The sequence below is a fragment of the Panulirus ornatus genome, chromosome 40, assembly GCF_036320965.1.
Source record: "Panulirus ornatus isolate Po-2019 chromosome 40, ASM3632096v1, whole genome shotgun sequence".
In the NCBI taxonomy this organism is placed as follows: Eukaryota; Metazoa; Arthropoda; class Malacostraca; order Decapoda; family Palinuridae; genus Panulirus; species Panulirus ornatus.
In genome coordinates this window covers 13,607,687-13,626,247 of record NC_092263.1, presented here as the reverse complement: position 1 = coordinate 13,626,247, position 18,561 = coordinate 13,607,687, and the positions used below count along the sequence as shown (strand labels likewise).

The 18,561-nt window shown below is 38.3% G+C and overlaps 1 protein-coding gene across 10 annotated transcripts in view; it reads left to right on the top strand.

Annotated features, from left to right (window-relative positions):
- The window catches only part of LOC139761441 (pleckstrin homology domain-containing family G member 5-like), a 593,230-nt gene extending 577,010 nt beyond the window's left edge, over positions 1 to 16,220 (top strand). For 9 of the 10 annotated variants that reach the window (XM_071685644.1, XM_071685646.1, XM_071685647.1 and 6 more), the window contains 8 exons: positions 3,932 to 4,042; positions 4,977 to 5,201; positions 6,382 to 6,524; positions 6,770 to 7,526; positions 9,149 to 9,389; positions 9,591 to 9,748; positions 12,079 to 12,287; positions 12,847 to 16,220. In XM_071685644.1, coding sequence (XP_071541745.1) covers positions 3,932 to 4,042; positions 4,977 to 5,201; positions 6,382 to 6,524; positions 6,770 to 7,526; positions 9,149 to 9,389; positions 9,591 to 9,748; positions 12,079 to 12,287; positions 12,847 to 12,856 — 1,854 coding nt within the window. In that variant the 3' untranslated portion in view covers positions 12,857 to 16,220. The remainder of the gene's footprint in view (positions 1 to 3,931; positions 4,043 to 4,976; positions 5,202 to 6,381; positions 6,525 to 6,769; positions 7,527 to 9,148; positions 9,390 to 9,590; positions 9,749 to 12,078; positions 12,288 to 12,846) is intronic. The other variant, XM_071685649.1, reaches the window with a different exon arrangement.
- Positions 16,221 to 18,561: the final 2,341 nt, after the last annotated feature.

The window sequence follows — 18,561 nt, the reverse complement described above, 5'->3', positions numbered from 1 at the left end:
TAAAAGTCCTATAACTTAAATCTCCTTCTTTCTTTCTTTCTTTCTATCTTTTATCTTGTTTTTCGTTAGTGTATGGTTGAGATTTGATTTGATCTCTCTCTCTTTCTCTCTCTCTCTCTCTCTCTCTCTCTCTCTCTCTCTCTCTCTCTCTCTCTCTCTCTCCTCTCTCTCTCTCTCTCTCTCTCTCTCTCTCTCTCTCTCTCTCTCTCTCTCTCTCTCTCCCCACAGTTGTGATTAGCGGTAGACGCTAAGACATAGCGGTGGAGGGAGGCCTGGAGGTTAGCTAGCGGTACGCTGAGCTCCGTGAGCGCTTGTAGCTATCTGTAAGCTCACGTTTGTGAGCACAGGGGGCGCCCATGTGAGCCTCTTTGACTCTTGAGCTCCCTATTGTGAGCGCTGGTAGGGGTAGGGCTGGTCCGTGTGAGCCCCCGTGGGCTATTTGAGTTCCTATGAGTGCTCAAGGCTATGTGAGCTGCCTCGAATGAACGCCAGTAATTGTATGAGCTGCCAGAAATGAACGCCAGTAATTATATGAGCTGCCAGAATGAACGCCAGTAATCATACGAGTTCTCAGGAATGAACGCCAGTAATTATATGAGCTGCCAGAAATGAACGCCAGTAATTATATGAGCTGCCAGAAATGAACGCCAGTAATCGTATGAGCTCCACATTTAAGCCTCAGTGACCCATGGAACACAATGACCCAGCTCACACAAGCGTGTACAAGGCTGGTCGCTCATTGTAACGACCGCCAGCACCTCTACACTGACACAGGCAGAGTGAAGATGCACCTCCAGGGAATAAAGAAGAAAAAGAATAGTTCAAAAGGGAAGAAAAAATATGTCTTCCCCATAATAGCGAAGCCTTTTTAGAAAATTAACCCTTCCTTCCCGCCATTTATAAAAGGGCCAGCGATCCCTAAGGGGTTATTTTGAGACACGTCAACTCACAAGACGTGATTCTCATTGCTCTTGAGGTAAGTTGTGATGTATGTGTTTTGTTTTGATTAAAGTTTAATCGGGGATAAATGGGAGCTTTTAGGATGGACTCTGAGTGTATCGTACGGCTGACAGCGGGATGACGGCAGCGCGGGAGACAGATACCATATTTTACATATTATTTTTACTATTGATTTTTATGTGATTTATGGCATATCTTTTAATCATCTTTGGTACAAAGTCTAGCTTAAGGACTATTTAGGAGTCTTTAGACATAAAATTCAAAAGGATACATTGACTTATTTACAATATAATAATGTAAAAAGGAAAACTTCCCGATCAAACATATTTACATCGTTGAAAAATCATTATACATTATTTCTGGAATTTTTGTACATGTCGGACGCACGAATATGTACTCCCGTTGCTACATAAGTCTATTAGTCCAAATAACAACGCTAATAATAACTTTGGCTGTAAAGATACAACAGGTGAGGGCTTACACAAGATGTGGAAAGGACTCGAGCTTGACTTAAGCTTACTGTATTCAAACTTGACTCAGCTTACTCAACACGCACAAGCCTTGCTTAACACAAGCCTTTATTAAGAAGAAAACTTGGCTTCCTTAATGAACTATAAGCTTAAGCTGCTACACAAGCTGGGGATTTAAGCGATACAAGCTTAGTTCACTCATTATAAGCTTGGGCCATGCGAAGCTTGGCTTCGTATCGGCTCTGAGCTCCCTCCGAAGGCAGCTTTAGCTGACTGAGGAGCTGAGAGATAAAGGAAGGCTAAATTTGGCTCGGTTATGGATTCCTTCAAGTCTCCAAGGGGCCATGGGAGCAGGTCAATGGCCTGGGAGACTTCACTTGGCTAATATATTTTTTTTTTACACTTTTTCTGTATTTGTGTGTGTGTGTGTGTGTGTGTGTGTGTGTGTGTGTGTGTGTGTGTGTGTGTGTGTATGTGCGTGCGTTTGTGTGTGTGTGTGTGTGTGTGTGTCTGTGTGTGTCTGTCTGTGTCTGTCTGTCTGTCTGTCTGTCTAGGGAGACTTTTAAATTCAATAACGCCACAAAAAAATATATATATATATTCAAAATATAAATGTTCTTTATATCTTCAAAATCCTAGACATTTTATTGCAAATACAGATATATTGACATACCTAAATTTTGTCCTAATAACAGAAACTCGCGAATTGGTGTTTAGACCCACGTCTTTTTAATCAAAATTTGATATCTTGCCTTTATTAATATGAGATTATAAGAGAGCCATAATTAAAATCTTATCTGCAATTGAAAAGAGATATTGCACTGTGTTAGAGATGAAAAATGCATTAGACAATGTATTGATATTCGAAGTTATTATTTATAATACGAATACCTATATATATGTGATTTGGAAAGTGATGTTGGAGATGTAGAGAAAACGGGACTTTTAAGTGCTCAACCGATAGGGGCTGACTGCAATGTATTCAACAATGTCTATGTTGCAAGACAACGTAGATGTAGAAGGATATAAGGAAAAAGCATAAAAAAAACATCTATTTACAGTAAACGCGGGATATTAAGTCATTTTTAATTCGGTGACAAAAATGAACATGTTAAACTCTATCATCCATGAACAGAATTGTTACATTATATAGATCATCAAAATCAAGGAAATTCTCACAATAATGTGGTTTTCCATATATCATAAATTTCAATTACGTAAAAAAAAAAAAAAAAAAAAAATTTAAGTGAAAAAAATTCCTGTAGAAAACGGGATATTTTTATGGACCGCGCCATCTGCTCCACGCGCGGGAATTTCAAAGCGAAGGAAGACGGTTAATTAAGAATGTCGGGCATACAGGTAAACCCCGGTCCAATTTCGTTAAGCCAGCCTAGTATTCTAATATATATTCAGTGAGGTAAATACAATATATGTAATGAAACCGTGAAGGGGATGCCGTCGTGTGTGTGTGTGTGTGTGTGTGTGTGTGTGTGTGTGTGTGTGTACTTAATTTCTCCAACGCTTAGAATAGAACTAATGTTTTTTTTTTTTCCCCTGCCTTCCCCTTCAACGGGCTGTGATGATAATGGTGTCTGAATCCAATGATGAAGATAAATTAATCGTTGTCCACTTTCCCATTTTCTCACGAGGGAATATATATACATATTTGATTTATATAATGTATATTTACGTCTTTTCCTTCCCAAATGATTTCACGGTGAAAGCTTTGAGCCAAGTTTGTTGGCTGGCTCCTTACTCTACCACTCCATTCACTCTGAAGATATGATCATTGGACCAGGTTCCCTCTGTCCAATCAACTTCCAAGTGTTTGGATTCTTGCGTCTTCCTTACGCGTATTTGGACTGAAAATAATGACATGTTTAAAGTATTCGTTTCACATCTATTCCGTATCTGTCGATCAAGGGAAGCAGTGTTCTATATTTTCGACATAGATTCTTCATGGTGCTGTCTATATATATAGTTATGTATCTATATGTGATCCCTGGGGATAGTGGGGAAAGAATATTGCCCGCGTGTTCCCCACATGTCGATGAAGGCGGCTAATTTGATGATATAATACATTACAACCTCTAAGTTCACAAGCTCTTGGTTTAACAACTGTCTAATGGTGTCTGGGGCCAGACAGACAGAAATACGAAGGTTACCCATTCAAATATAACAAAAAAAAAGAAAGAAATAGTTATGATATATACTCCATTTTTTTTTTTTTAATCTTTTCCCCCAGTGTAATATTTGACTATCTCGTCTCCATTCCCTCTCTCCTCCCCACTGAATATGATTGGATTAATCCCATACTCACGTTAAATGATTACAAGGAACTGAATATGATTGGATGAATCACTTACTCACGTTAGATGGTTACAAGGATAAGTCCTCTACCCATTATTTTTCCCTTCTGTCGTGTCCTGTCTCTTCCTCCTCCTCCATTAATCCTAACGAACCATTCATGGTGACTCCCCCTTTCTCCCTGCTTGTTACAGATCGCTCACGTGGAGAACTTCGTCTCCAATGTGAACTCTGCTCTCAGACACAAACATGAACAAGAAAGGCTGAGGGACATCGCCAAGAGAATCGAAGCGTACGAAGCCGTGGTGAGTACAGTTCGATCCACCTGTGTGAGTGTGTGTGTCCATGTAGCCACAGAGAATCGAGGCCTACGAAGCCGTGGTGAGTACAGTTCGATCCACCTGTGTGAGTGTGTGTCCATGTAGCCACAGAGGATCGAGGCCTACGAAGCTGTGTTGAGTACAGTTCGATCCACCTGTGTGAGTGTGTGTGTCCATGTAGCCACAGAGAATCGAAGCGTACGAAGCTGTGTTGAGTACAGTTCGATCCACCTGTGTGTGTGAGTGTGTGCGTCAGTGTGTCCATGTAGCTACAGAGCTGCGCAGGCCACAGTATCCAGGCTAATAGAGGCTTAACAAGCTGTGGTTTTCATTTTTAAGGTGGGGTAGGGTACAGTTCCTTTCATGCACAGGTAGTTATGGAATTGTTGTGTTAACCATGTTGTTCAAACTAACGAGAGAATCACTGGGATATTTTCTGTCTTTAAAACTTCACGTGGAGGAAGTTCTACACCATCGGGGTCCACAATAATGATATCTTCCTCAGTTTTATGAACTTTTAAACTTCTCTTCTGGACTCGAAACATTCCCATTTATTCCATGTGTTCTCAAGTCATTTGCTATCAAAGTATTTTGTCAAACCTTTCCCTATTTTTTTTCTTTTTTAGTATAATTTCTCCTGTGTCCAGTGTTTCAATGTTTCACCTTTCTTGTTTCAGGGTATGACGACCCTATTCCACCCTTCATCACATACCTTAAAGAAATTAGAAAAGTATTTACCATTTCCTCTCTTCTCCATACCCTCATTGTCGACTCAAAGTGGGGCCAGGTCTGAGTGTTTTGTCGAATCCCATTTCTTAATGTGCCTTGTCGACCCTCACAACAGGAGGCACTCACAACATCTCTTGACGTCCCTCACAACAGGAGGCACTCATTCTTCTTTAACGTCCCCTCACAACAGGAGGCGAGGGATGACGAGTTAGAACGTGTGGTTAGGAATTATTCTGACCTCAATTTGACCCAACCTATGCCTGGGTGCCCGGAACACCTGCCTAGACACCTGCTCCACCACGGTGACCTGAGACTCAGGGACCCACACACCTCGAAGATGGACGTTCACGTCTTCCTCTTCACTGACCTCCTTCTCATCACAAAGGTCACGCAACGGAAGGCGGAGAAGGTCAAGGTAAAAAAAAAAAAAAGAGTTCCCTTGTTGATCTTTCGTCGTCTTTTTCTTATTTTTAGTGCTTTGAAAAAGTTCCCTCCAGTACAACAAGAAATTATTTGATCTCATTCATTTCTTCTAATTAATTCTGAGAAGATGAGAATTGGCGAAATAATAATCATCTTTATCGTACCTGTAGTGAATTATTATTCACACTAGCTAAACTACAAGTCCAAGCTCTCCTTTATTAATATAATTTTTCACAATATTTGAAGAATATGTGCAAGACATTTCCAAAAAAAATACATATGCGTTTTAGGTGCTGAGTAAAACATGTGAATGAATTTATATATATATATATATATATATATATATATATATATATATATATATATATATATATATATCATTGCACCAGAATACTTGTCCCTTGCTTATGTAGTATTAATTCTCAGTATATGCTTTGATCTGGTACGAGTTACATATGAGGCTAACTCATGCATGAATTATGAGGTTTGTTGACACTGTGTGCCACTGCTGAAGGCCCAAACTCCGCTCTTTAGAATGTTTATATAAATGTAGGATAATGTATATATCTTTTTTTTAAAAAAAAAAACATGGAATTATGATTTGTGCACTGGTCCTGATGGAGGAAATGATATATATTTATTTTATGGACTGAAGCGTAGTAGATTACTCCTAACCTAACCTAACCTAACCTAACCATAATGTGATATTTCTTAACTCGTTTCCTCATCAGACAGAACTGATTTTGATGCAACATTACGATGTGCATAACATGAGATAGTATTGTGAAGTGTATAGCATGAGGCAGTGTTGTGATGTGTATAGCATAAGACAAGTGTTGTGATGTGCATAGCATAAGTTAGTGTTGTGATGTGTATAGCATAACCTAGTGTTGTGATGTGTATAGTATGCGACAGTGTGATGTTTATAGCATGAGACAGTGTTGTGATGTGTATAGCATAAGACAAGTGTTGTGATGTGCATAGCATAAGTTAGTGTTGTGATGTGTATAGTATGCGACAGTGTTGTGATGTTTATAGCATAAGTTAGTGTTGTGATGTGTATAGCATAAGTTAGTGTTGTGATGTGTATAGCATGAGACAAGTGATGATGGTATAGCATAACACAAGAAGAGTCTAATGCATTATTATTATTATTATTATTGCCTCGCCAGATCGTGCGACCACCATATCACGTCGAGCGGTTGGTTCTGGTGGAACTGAAAGATAACACCTCCATTGGACTGGTGTCCATCAACGAATGGAATGTTGCCGTGGCTGCCTTCACACTCCAGTGCCCAGACCAACGTACTCACAGGTCTCATAAAACCCGTAGCAACTTTCGTGTCTGTCATTGGGGGAAAAATATGGTATTTGTGATTCCTTTTACTGTGGAGAGTATTATATAGATGTTTGAGCTTTGGGGTAGGAAGAAAATGTATTTAAATGTCTTCTTCTCTTTAGTCACCTTTAGATTGGTCTATTAGATGTTCTGGTCCTGTTTTGATCAGTTTGGCAATGGAGGTTTGATGTATTTTATCTCTCCCTTCTTCCCTTTCCCAGAACGTGGTTCGACACCCTAAAGCGAGCCAAGGAGCAGTACAAGGAGGCGCAACAGGCGCAGGACGCCCTGGTCTACGACGACATGACCTGCGGCGTTGGACACTTAGGGGCGCCTCGCTCCCCTCGCTCCGGTTCCTCTCGAGCGTCCAGGGTCTCGAGCCTCGCCCACTCGCACTCTGGCTCCATAGACTTGAACGAGTCCTCTCCGGCCACCCAGCACCACCCGAGCATTGACATGAGCGAGGTTAGGGCCTCCAGTGCGTCCAGCGATGACTCTACCGTAGCCTTGCCCGAGATCCAGAGGTCCCGGTCGCTGGAAGGGGGCGGCTGTGGCGCCCTGTCCCCACGCCCCGACCGCCGGCCGGGCTTCCCCAAAACACCCAATACACTTAGTGTCACCCCACCCTATTCCACGGGGCAGTCTCTCCCCAACTTAACAGTCGAGTCGGCCCACTCCCTGCGCGTCCCGGGCGCCAATGGTACGACCAACTCGAAAGCGCTGTCCCCCTGCAACAGGGGCGTCTCCTACCCTCCACCTTCGCCACGTACCCTCCGCCGCTCAGCGCCTGTGCCACAGTCACGCAATCCGCCCTTAATCAAGACCCGGCATGTCACTTCCATGGCAGGGTCACCTCAAGAGGTGGTAGACCAAAGTGAACAGGAGGACCCTGGTCGGGGAGGTCCTCGCCGTGTGTACCGTACGGACAGGATGGATAATCGACGTTACCATACCGCTGGGGCTATAGATGATATCAAGGTATATATAGAAATATATATAGACATACATATATACATACACATACATACACGTAGCATAGCATCAAGAGTTGACTGATGTCAGATTCGATGACGCGATGCTTTCTCTAGAGAGAAAAGAATTAGATTTAAGCTAGCAACACGAGAATTACATTTAACCTAGCAGCACAGTAATTACATTTAACCTAGCAGCACAGTAATTACATTTAACCTAGGAGCACAGTAATTACATTTAACCTAGCAGCACAGTAATTACATTTAACCTAGCACACGATAATCACATTTAACCTAGCAGCACGAGATTGACACTTAACGTAGCAGCACGGGAATTACATTTAACGTAGCAACGGGAATCACATTTAACCTGCAGCACGAGAATGACACTTAACCTAGCAGCACGAGAATTACATTTAACATAGCAGCACGGGAATAACATTTAACCTGGCACACGGGAATGACGCTTAACGTAGCAGCACGAGAATTACACTTAACATAGCACGAGAATTACATTTAAGCTAGCAGAACGAGAATTACATTTAATCTAGCAGCACGAGAATTACACTTAACAGCAGCACGAGAATTACATTTAACCTAGCAGCACGGGAATTACATTTAACCTAGCAGCGAGAATTACATTTAACCTAGCAGCACGGGAATTACCTTTAACCTAGCAGCACGAGATTTGCATTTAACCTAGCAGCACGGAAATTATATTTAACCAAGCAGCACGAAAATTACATTCAACCTAGCAGCACGGAAATTATACATAACCTAGCATTCACTGGTCTGAGGTCTCCTGTAGAAAATTATATTTAACCTAGCCTTGAACGGCCTAATGACTCCTTTAGAAAATTATATTTAACCTAGCATTCTTCAGTCTAATCACCTCTCTAAATGCCTTTCTAATGCCTACTTTAGAAAATTTAACTCAGCATGCCTACTTTAGAAAATTATATTTAATCTAGCCGTTACCGGCCTAATGCTTTCTTTAGAATAATATTTAACCTAGCTATCACCGGCTAATGCCTTCATTAGAAAATTACATTTAACCTTGCTATCACTGGCCTAATTCCTACTTTAGAAAATGATATTTAACCTAGCTATAACAACCTAATGCCTACTTTAAACAATTATATTTTATGTAGCAATCACCGCCTTAAAGCCTACTTTAGAAAATTATATATTTAACATAGCCATCACTGCCTTAAATCCTACTTCAGAAATTTATATTTAACCTAACATTGTGATGAATGCTTCATTAATTCTTTATTTCCTAATGATGTATGAATGAAACACTTCAGATTATATGCTTTCGTATCATGCTTTAGCTTTTGAATTATGATTGCTGTTAATTTTTGCTTTCCCGTTTCTCTGTGTGTATTGATGTTGGTTGCTAATCTGTCTGTTTACAGTTTTGACTCCAGGTTATTGAGATTTTATGAATTAATGTTATACAAATTACACCCAAAGAAACTTTCAAATCAAGTTATTACTGATATTAGATATTCTATAATTGTATGAGAATTTAAGTTGAGTTTCATGAGTCCTCTCACTTCTGTCCGCTCAAGTTTTAGCCATGCATGGTCTTCAGCAATCCCCTTAAATTGGTCTTTCACACCACAGAAACAAGACACCAAGGATGCCACCATCCACAAGCGCCTCTCCTGGAATTACGGGCAGGGTCCTCCCCCATCTTCTAGAGACCTTGGTAATGAACATGGGAAGTTGGGTCGCCACAAACACGCAGTCAAGAATGTCTCGTGTGAGTCAGTGCACAGCTCCTCTGGTGTCTCATCCACCTCTTCCCTCCATCGTTCTATGGGGTCTGAAGTTGAGGCCTTGGAAAATATTGATGATAATGAAGGTATGATGATGGAACCGTTGTTCACTAACACCCCAACACACACCTCGACTAATTACTGTTTCATATATGAAGTAAGCGATGGATTCCAGTGCACTGTGTTTTAGTTTCTGTTCTTACAGCTTTGTTAGATAACAAGTACCCGGTAAATTTACCCGGTAGATTTATATATTTTTTTTAAAAAAACCTTCACCTACCTGCCAGCCGATGGCGAGGCCGCCACAGTGGTGGACCTAACTGTGAGTGACTGTACAAGCCTGAAAATATCGCCACACATCTCCACCACTTACATCTGCCATGACTCGGACATCACCCTGGGTGTGTGCTCCCAGTACATCACCCAGCCCAACAGCACCCCTGAGGTAAGTGGAGAATTCATGTGACCTGATGAATATCCATTTTTGAGCAACATCTTCATGGTAAGGTAGAGATTACTGGCAAATACAGAACTTTATGATTTTATAGGTTGAGATCTATGGATGATATATTTATTTCCATTATTGTTATTATTATTATTTTTATTATGGCTTATGATTTTTGTAATAATGGCTTATGATGAGCATAAATCAAACATGAAGAGCAGGAGGGGAATTCAAGGTATCTGAGGAAGTAGTTTTTGTGCATGCACTTGAAATTGTACTGTGCAGAAGATGGAAGGAGGTTGTGTGAGGAAGGGTGGACAGTGGTGGGATAAGAAAGCAGAACTGCTTATGGGAGAGCGGTGTATCAACTTTTTTTTCTCTTAGAAACATAAAAAGAAGTATAAATGTCTAGCCCTTTCTTCAGTGAGGAATTGTAATAACTGTGTGGAAGAGGGATCTGTTGATAATTACATTACTAACAATGCCTTTGACAGCATCTATGCAAACTATAAAGTTGAAAGGTTCATACATCATCATGGCTCTACCTGAACTGTAAAATTTGAGCAAAATAGCGTGTGTATTTGAATACAGGAAATCTTTTTTGCTTCTTTTTTTACAGTGCTGTTGAGTTGAATTGTTTGTCATGTAGCTTCATCGAGAAATATCTTTGGATGTTTCACAGTGGTGATTTTGTGAAATTCTGTGGAGATTAGAGGTATCTGTGTTTAGCTTACCAGTCTTTTGTACACATGTGAATGCCTACTGAACCAGTGCTTCCAGAGTAAGGCCTGATTGATTAATCTGAGCTGGAGAGAAATTCAATTCTTATTTTAATGTTTTTACTAAATTGGTTCTCGTGAAGCGAAGCCTGATTAATTACCCTGAGTTTGACAATAACCCAATACATATTTATTATCACCGCCAGTGTATTTAGTTGATTGTCTTTTGTGGGGAGCTGCTCTGTGGCAGTGCAGGAGTTCCATCCTACCTCCATGTGTATTCATTTAAATTGTGTGATTAAGGGACACGTACACAACACGCATCCATCAACCCCACTGTGACATTCTCCTGGACCTACCATTTCTGGCCAGTATAGAAATTTTCTGATGTAAGCCAGCATAAAGGCCATGAACCCTGTGATCCTGTTAGGGCAGGAGGATGTAGTGTGTCTCTTATAAAATAGGGCTCTTTGTCTGGCAAGTTTGTGGAAGATGTTGGTGTGGTTGCTTGTTAAGTATTCAGGAATTCTGCGTTTAGAGTGCAGCTGCTTTTGACTGGACTGGACTGCATGGTGTGTATCTTTTAATTTAAACAACTGAATGTGCAAAGAGTCTTAATGAATAATGATGTACATCTCTACAACTCTCTTCTCCTACCTATCACACTTGAACATTACTTTAACTGTTCCTTTTTTTTTTGTTCTTTTGACTTTGATGACTGTTTTAGGAGTGAAGAAGGAGCAGGCTATGCATACATAATGGAGTTTCTGTCATGCTTTATCATGATTGGTTGACATTCTAAACTTTTACTATTCCACTGGGATCCATATATCTAAAGTAAATGTGTTGGACTTGGTCACTAATTATTTGATTGTTTCCCCTTGAAAATGGTGTCTCTGTATGTCAGAAACTGTTGTTCTTGTCAAAAGCAGATTACTTATATGGCTTATGACTCATGTTTCTCTCCATTTCTATCATGAAAATCTAGATAAACACACATGTTTATAAAATGAGAATTATCAATGTTCAAATCCTTTGATGTACATTTTGATCAGATTATTCCACCACAATCATACTCTTTTAGGACTTTTCTCCACCTTCTTGGTCCCCCTTTCCGAGCTTTCATATTCTTTTCCATGTGCACTTTACCTGTGGATCAGCAGCTTGCTTCATAAAAATGCATTGATATTGAGAATGCATTCTTCATCATATCATTGCATTATGCTTTCATTGATATGATGATTACTCGTAACCTGTCTGTTTTGAATTGATGTGACTAACAACATGGAGCACATGAACTTGTTGTCAACCATTGATTTTAGGTAAATGATTCTCACACCAGAATGGTGATAATACAGTATGTTTTTTGCCAGAACAAAACTCAGATTTTACAAAATGAGGAAGTATCAAGAATGTTTTGATTGATGAAAACAATAAGATATTAGTTTTATAGAAAATGTTTGTCCATTTGCAGGTTTGAAATATGTGACTTTAGTGGGGACTTCATAATTAATGAAAAAGTTAAAGATCTTTGTTCTGGTAAGGTGCAAGAGTACACATGGAACATAAGTGATGGGAAATATGAATATGTTATATCATTTTTTCCAACAGCCAAGTGAAGCTTGTGAGAATTTAGTGAAGATAGATGTGTCAGAGACAGACCCAGGTATCTCCTCGGTACAGATCACTGTTACAGAGGGTGCCACCTCTTCTTCCTCTTCAAATATGTCCTCTACTTCACCTTCAGAAAGTGCCCCAGTGAAACCAGACAACATGAGAATGAGAGAGATCTTACTCAACGATGCTTCTGTCGAAGCTTCGTAAGTAGAACTTCAGTTTGCTCAGTTTCTCTCCTGCATGCAAGTAGAATACATTTAGGTATATCATTAAGAACTATGCATGAAGAACCTTTATACAGAATAGAATCCTTAGATTTATGTACACTGCCATCCACTGGTGTTCCTAAACAGCTCCATTTGATACAAGTGATTGGAAATATTTAAAAGTCCCCAGAAGATAACCTGAAAATGTTTACTGTGCCACTGGGATTGATGCCACATGCAGTATACCCCATATATCCTTATCCTTACTAAACCCTTAGATACTTTATAATTTTATTTGGTAGTCTTCATGAAGAAGGACATGGACATTGAATGTTAGGCATCCAGCCATCCATGGAATGTAATACTTTCATGTTCTAAAGTTTTCTATATTTGTTAGATGGTCACATCTAAGTATCTAGAAGTGTCAGCAAGAGTTTTCCCTTAATTTGTCATATACAAGGATTTGTCCATTTCCAAATGGCTTGCATCATGTCAGATGTCTGCTTTTATTCAGCTCTTGTACAGATTTGTCTTACATGCAATTCTTTGATAACAGGGATGTATGAAATTTGCCGTGGACGTCCCCTGAAGTGGGATGAAGACATTGTTATCTCACTGTCACCACGACATCTTGATATCACCTCATGGCACCTGATGTTGCCTTACTTATGTGATGTCACATGAGGTCATGCAGAAGAGGATAGGAAGAGAATGCTAGTGATTATATAACAAATAGTATTAACTACTGGTGATAAAGACAGTTGATTAACAATAAAGATTTAATCGAGAGACTTGCTGTATTTGTTGGGATTTTGTGATTGCAAGAATTTCATGTTGCTGAAGGTTTTTTTACTTCAGATTTGAGCAACGAATCTGTTTTTTAGGTTCTGATAGTGGGGTCAAGAGGAATTTTGGCCCAAGTGTGAATAAACTCAGATCTCGTTACTTCAGAACCAGGGTGACACCTGTTGACCTCTGCTGACCTGAATTTGTTTGTGCCCTGACCTACGCCTTCCAAAGTTATGGTCTTTACATGGAGTGGATTGTTCTTATAACAACCATATGTGCAACCCTAATAGTTTTTGTACTGTACATTCCATCTCTTGTCAGGAAGTATTATTTTATTTTGTAATCATTCCATGTATCCAGGTACCTTTATATCCACAATTGTATGTGGATTTTGTAAGATATTTGGTACCAGTTAAGTGGATAATGATATATAAAGATATCTCTATATATAAATATATATACACACATGTATATATATACATATATGTATTGACATTAAATTTTTTTGTGAATTTCAAATATTTTTATATCTTTCATGATCTTTAAAGCTGCAACCTAGTCCTAGATACTGTAGTAATTGTTGATAATAAATAATGGAAACAATGTTGACATTATTTCCAGGTCTTTCTAGAAAATAATGTACAGTATTTTATATTGTCCTTATATCTTAAATATATCATAAAATTAGATGCACATAGTTCCTTCATGAGTATTTGTAACCAGTTATGAAACACTTTTCATGTGAATTAATAGAAATGTTGGTTTATACTGAGTTGTACAGTGTCATCAGGTTAAATGAATACACACATGTACATATGCATAGTGTATTTGATGATGAGCATTACATAATTTGTGCTTCACTAGTGTTCATATAAAGAATGCAATGTAAAACTTAAAACAGGTATTCCTCTGCACAATGATAATGCTAACTCTAAACTATAAGCATCTCTACATCAAGAACTAGCAATAACAGCTTTAAGGCCAACTAATGAAAAATCATTTTTCATTGATATACACAAGTAGCACATGAGCTTACATGAAGCTTGTCTTTTCCCTTGTCGTAGAAGAAAAGCCAAGTCTCATGGCGGTTCATCTTGTAGCTCATCACCACCGATGCAGTTTCATGAAGATTGTTTGAGATTAGTGAGATAAAATGTTCATTACGGTTTGTTAGACTAAGGACTTTGAAAAAAAAAAATACTATCCATTGACTCTTAGTGGGACATTTTTTCTCATATACTGCATAGCCAGTTTTTTGGCACAGAACTGTATTGAATATGTGCAACTTCATATCAGTAAAAGCCTTTCCAAAGAGTATTTGTATATATTGTGTGTGACAATCTATTGCACCATCATAATAGTTGATATTACTGAGTAATTTACTGATACTTTGCTGATATAAAGGAATGACACTGAAATGTGGATAAACTATCAGTGGAAGCAGTAGACAAGAAATAGGTTGCATTGTGATAAGCAGTCGTCAGTATTTACGGACTTCTGTGGCACTTCTCGGTGCACTTATTGTGAATAAAAAAAAATACATCAGCTTTTGTGGTATTCTTGCACTGTTGATGTTGGAAAAGCACAACCATTTACACGAATGCTATTTTTTAACAGAAAAAATGTAGAATATATATTTGCCTAAGTCAGCAAAGAGATCTAATCACAAACGTACTGCCTTATGTTGGAGTCAAAGAAGTAGAGATACAGCCACTTCCATTCTCATCCATGTATCTGTGCTTCAAGTTCTACACAGTGATAAAGATGGTTGTGTTTAGAATGTGTACATAAGATGTATATGATCCATTTACAAAGAAGATATGTGATCATTCATGCAAAAGAAGGTACATTTGTATTTGAGTCACTTTACCCAACTTTAGATGTTTTTCAAACCAGTGTCGACTAATTAATGAGATAAACAGTTTGTCAAGTAAAATGATTGTGGTATTACTTTTCTTTGTCATCCAGTAGTGCTCATAGAATCTAATCCAAAATCATGAATTAAGTGATCAGTCTTGAGTGTTCTGGCTGTATCTGTGTCTTAGCTAGTCACGTGTCTTTTTCTGGGGAGACAAAGGACACTTTGACCTTGACATATTAAAGTACAGCCCCTCAGGACCAATTGCTAAATTTTGGCGTCAGTAAATACTGAGACTCAGAGAGAAGATACTGTATTTTATATTGAAATGGCTTTGATAAATGCAAACTAAACTGTTAAAGATATTGTTGGAACTTTTCTTTAACAATGCTTTCCTGAATCACATACAGTCATGTTTGTGGCATTATTAGAAATACAAAATGGCCAAAAGTTTTTATACAAGAAATTGGTAAAGTCTAGTTGAAATTTATAGAAATTGGTCTGAGAGAAATTTGTATGTCAATCATTAGCATGAATCCTAAAAACAGAAAGGTTAATCATTTGCCAAGTATACTTGTGTTGATCACTCAATGATTGGAAATGGGCATAGTTTAGAATATTGTTTACATTCATGCCTGTTTTCCATGTTCTGAGATGAATTTGTAGTAGAATTTTGATATGGTTGATATTTAAATCTGCATGAAGTCTTTTTGGTCATATTGTCACATATAAGGAAAAGAGTACTGTGATTATATACCTGTTATGTTCTTTCAAGAAATGTTACATGAACCTGTCACTTGTGAATGAACGTAGAATTTGAAAGTGGTCAATAGTTTACCCAAATGAGATGTACTTATTCTTTAGATATGAATTGCTTATACGTCATTTGCTCGTACAGTCTATTGCGCTGTACAGGGAAGATGTTCCATGCGATTCAGTTGTTATGAGGTTTTCAAATGTGCACAATAAAATGATCCTATTCACTCGTTACTTTCCTACTGTTGTACAGCATTCCTCATGCAAGTTCTACTTGTTATATCGAATGACCATTTTAATATATGGTTTATTTATTACTTTGATAGGCTAAGTTTATAATAGTTACACAGATAATGAATGTATAGTATCTGCTTTAGGTGTTTTCACATGCTGTATAGCCACTGTGTATATAATGAACTTTTGATTCCAAATACTATTTTAGTGAGGTGGAAAAGAACGCATAGACTGTTTCATTTTGTCTTTGGAATAATTGTAGAAAAGAAAATAAAAGTTTCTCCGATAATTATTGTATTGTTTGGTTTGCATACACACAAGGGCAGGTAAGTACATCTTGCAAGACTATAAATCAGCCGTAAGGGATAGAGACAGTCAAGGAGGTGGAACTGCAGTATGTACAATCACATCTAAATCTTACTGAAATATAACTAATGCATCTGCATCTAGTACATAGTTTTCCAAACTTTATATATATGTTGTATATAGACACCCTATTCAGTCAGTAAATATTGGCACTATATGTAAATGATGTTTATAGATGCCCTAATCAGATGGCAGATATTTACATTATCAAGTGCGAGGGATTACAATGAGCAACAAAGGACAGAGATGTGATCATTCTGGGGGATTTTGGTTTATTTCAGAACTCAACTGGTAAGGTGTTTCAGGTGTAGAAAGTGAATTACCTGGGCTTAAAAACTGTTGAAGACAATTTTCTCTACCAAATCATCACAGAGCTGACAAGGGAAGCTAATATATTTATTTTAGGTCTTACATCCCTCTTCTTAGCAATGAATACTCATGTTGGTGAGTGTCTAGGTACATATGACCATAAAATGGTTAATTTCAGTGTAAGTCATAAAACATGCCTCCGTAAAATCAGTATTATCATCCCTAACTTTAAAAGGGTGGATTTTCGTGGGTTGTGCAATGCATTAAAGTCTTACCCATATTAGTTCATGACTAGAGGAATAATGGACATCTTTGGCGATGGGATGTTTATATATTCATGTTCATTCTACTTTCTGACTTTCCTACAAAATTTCCTTCAGCCATATTATTATTGCAAGGTATTTTTCCTACCTGTTTCCTGTATGGTGTATTACCAAAGGGTCGAGGACCCTTTTGATTTACTATCCTTTTCTCCTAATGCTTTTAATAGGATCTGTTAAGGCCAGATTACCTTGTTAGGACCTTGGCTCTGTGTACCTATGTAGCTCATATACCCTTTGAAACAGCCATGTTAGAGAGAGAGAGGACTGTCATTTCTCCAAATATTAATTTACCATTTTGACAACATTTGCATGCAATGTTCCTTCATGTAATAATACAAGATTCCCGGAGTGTTCAATGTTTTCCAAAGATTTCAATGAAAATTTAGTAGTTTTTGATGTTTTGACCACAATTTCCAATCGTTAAAGCTGGTGTTAATTGCATGGCATTGATTACAACTGAAAGGATATTAGGATAGTAGGATCATTAATGGATTTCTAGGATATGAGCAACCCTACTCCTTGCCAGTCATTGTGGTAATGGAGATTAGGATACCAGTTATAAAAAAAACATCATTTACCAATAGTTTCCATTTTGCATTCTAGCCGCCCCATACAGATTAGAATCAAGTGATAATGTATGAGTAGATGGAGTTGAAAATTAATTGTCACAAAAAAATTAAACTTATCTATTGTTATGAAAGCAAAAAGGAAAGGCAGGCAGGCACACAAGTGAACCAACCATCTTGATTGGTACTGTAAATCATGTTGGCTTAAGAAAGTAATTAATAAGTGTGAATATCATAAGGAAAAATAATTAGACATGCTGATAAGTCGTGCTGTATGCATCATGTATTGACCAAGAACTGAATTCTCATGTAGAACTTAAGGGTTCAAGTGGAGAAACCCATTGTTCAGCAGCCATATAGTAGAACAGATGTTCTTCATCTTCGTAGAGATGAACAGATGAGAACAATCATGTGGCTGAAATGTATTTTTTGACCGGAAAACGATTCCCAATAAATGACCAACTTTGAAATGCATTTAATGTGATGTATCTGTAGTACCGTAATACCAAAGGACATTAAGGGAACAGAATCTACCACAGAAAACTAATAGAATTTGTAATAATTCATTTACTTGAATAACTTAGTTATTTACTTATAGAGAGGGGATGAAATTAATTCAAACCATCGAGAAGTAGTCGCCAACAACACATATGGTTGCCTACATATCATTAAAATTGTATATATGCTCGTAGTCCCTCGTGGTGGTGGCGCATGCGCAGACCAGACACACAGACGGGAGCGAGTGGTCGTGTTGTCATGTCCTCCACTCCGAACAATTTCTCTAATATCTGTGACGCCATGATATAACGAGTGACGTCATGCAACCCCCATCGTTACGGACATCACCCACGACGTAAGTAATTATGTAGTTGACCTGTACTATTGGTAATTAATTAATAAAACGAAATAATTGTTGGCCGTCGCGTTGACCTGAGGAGGTAAACATGGGGGGTTGTCCACGCGCCTCCTGCTGGGTATTTAAATTATTTGTTTTCCTCCTAACTACTATTAAATGCTTAATGACCATGACCTGTGGTAGTTTGTGAGTAATGATCAGTTCTATGGAAACC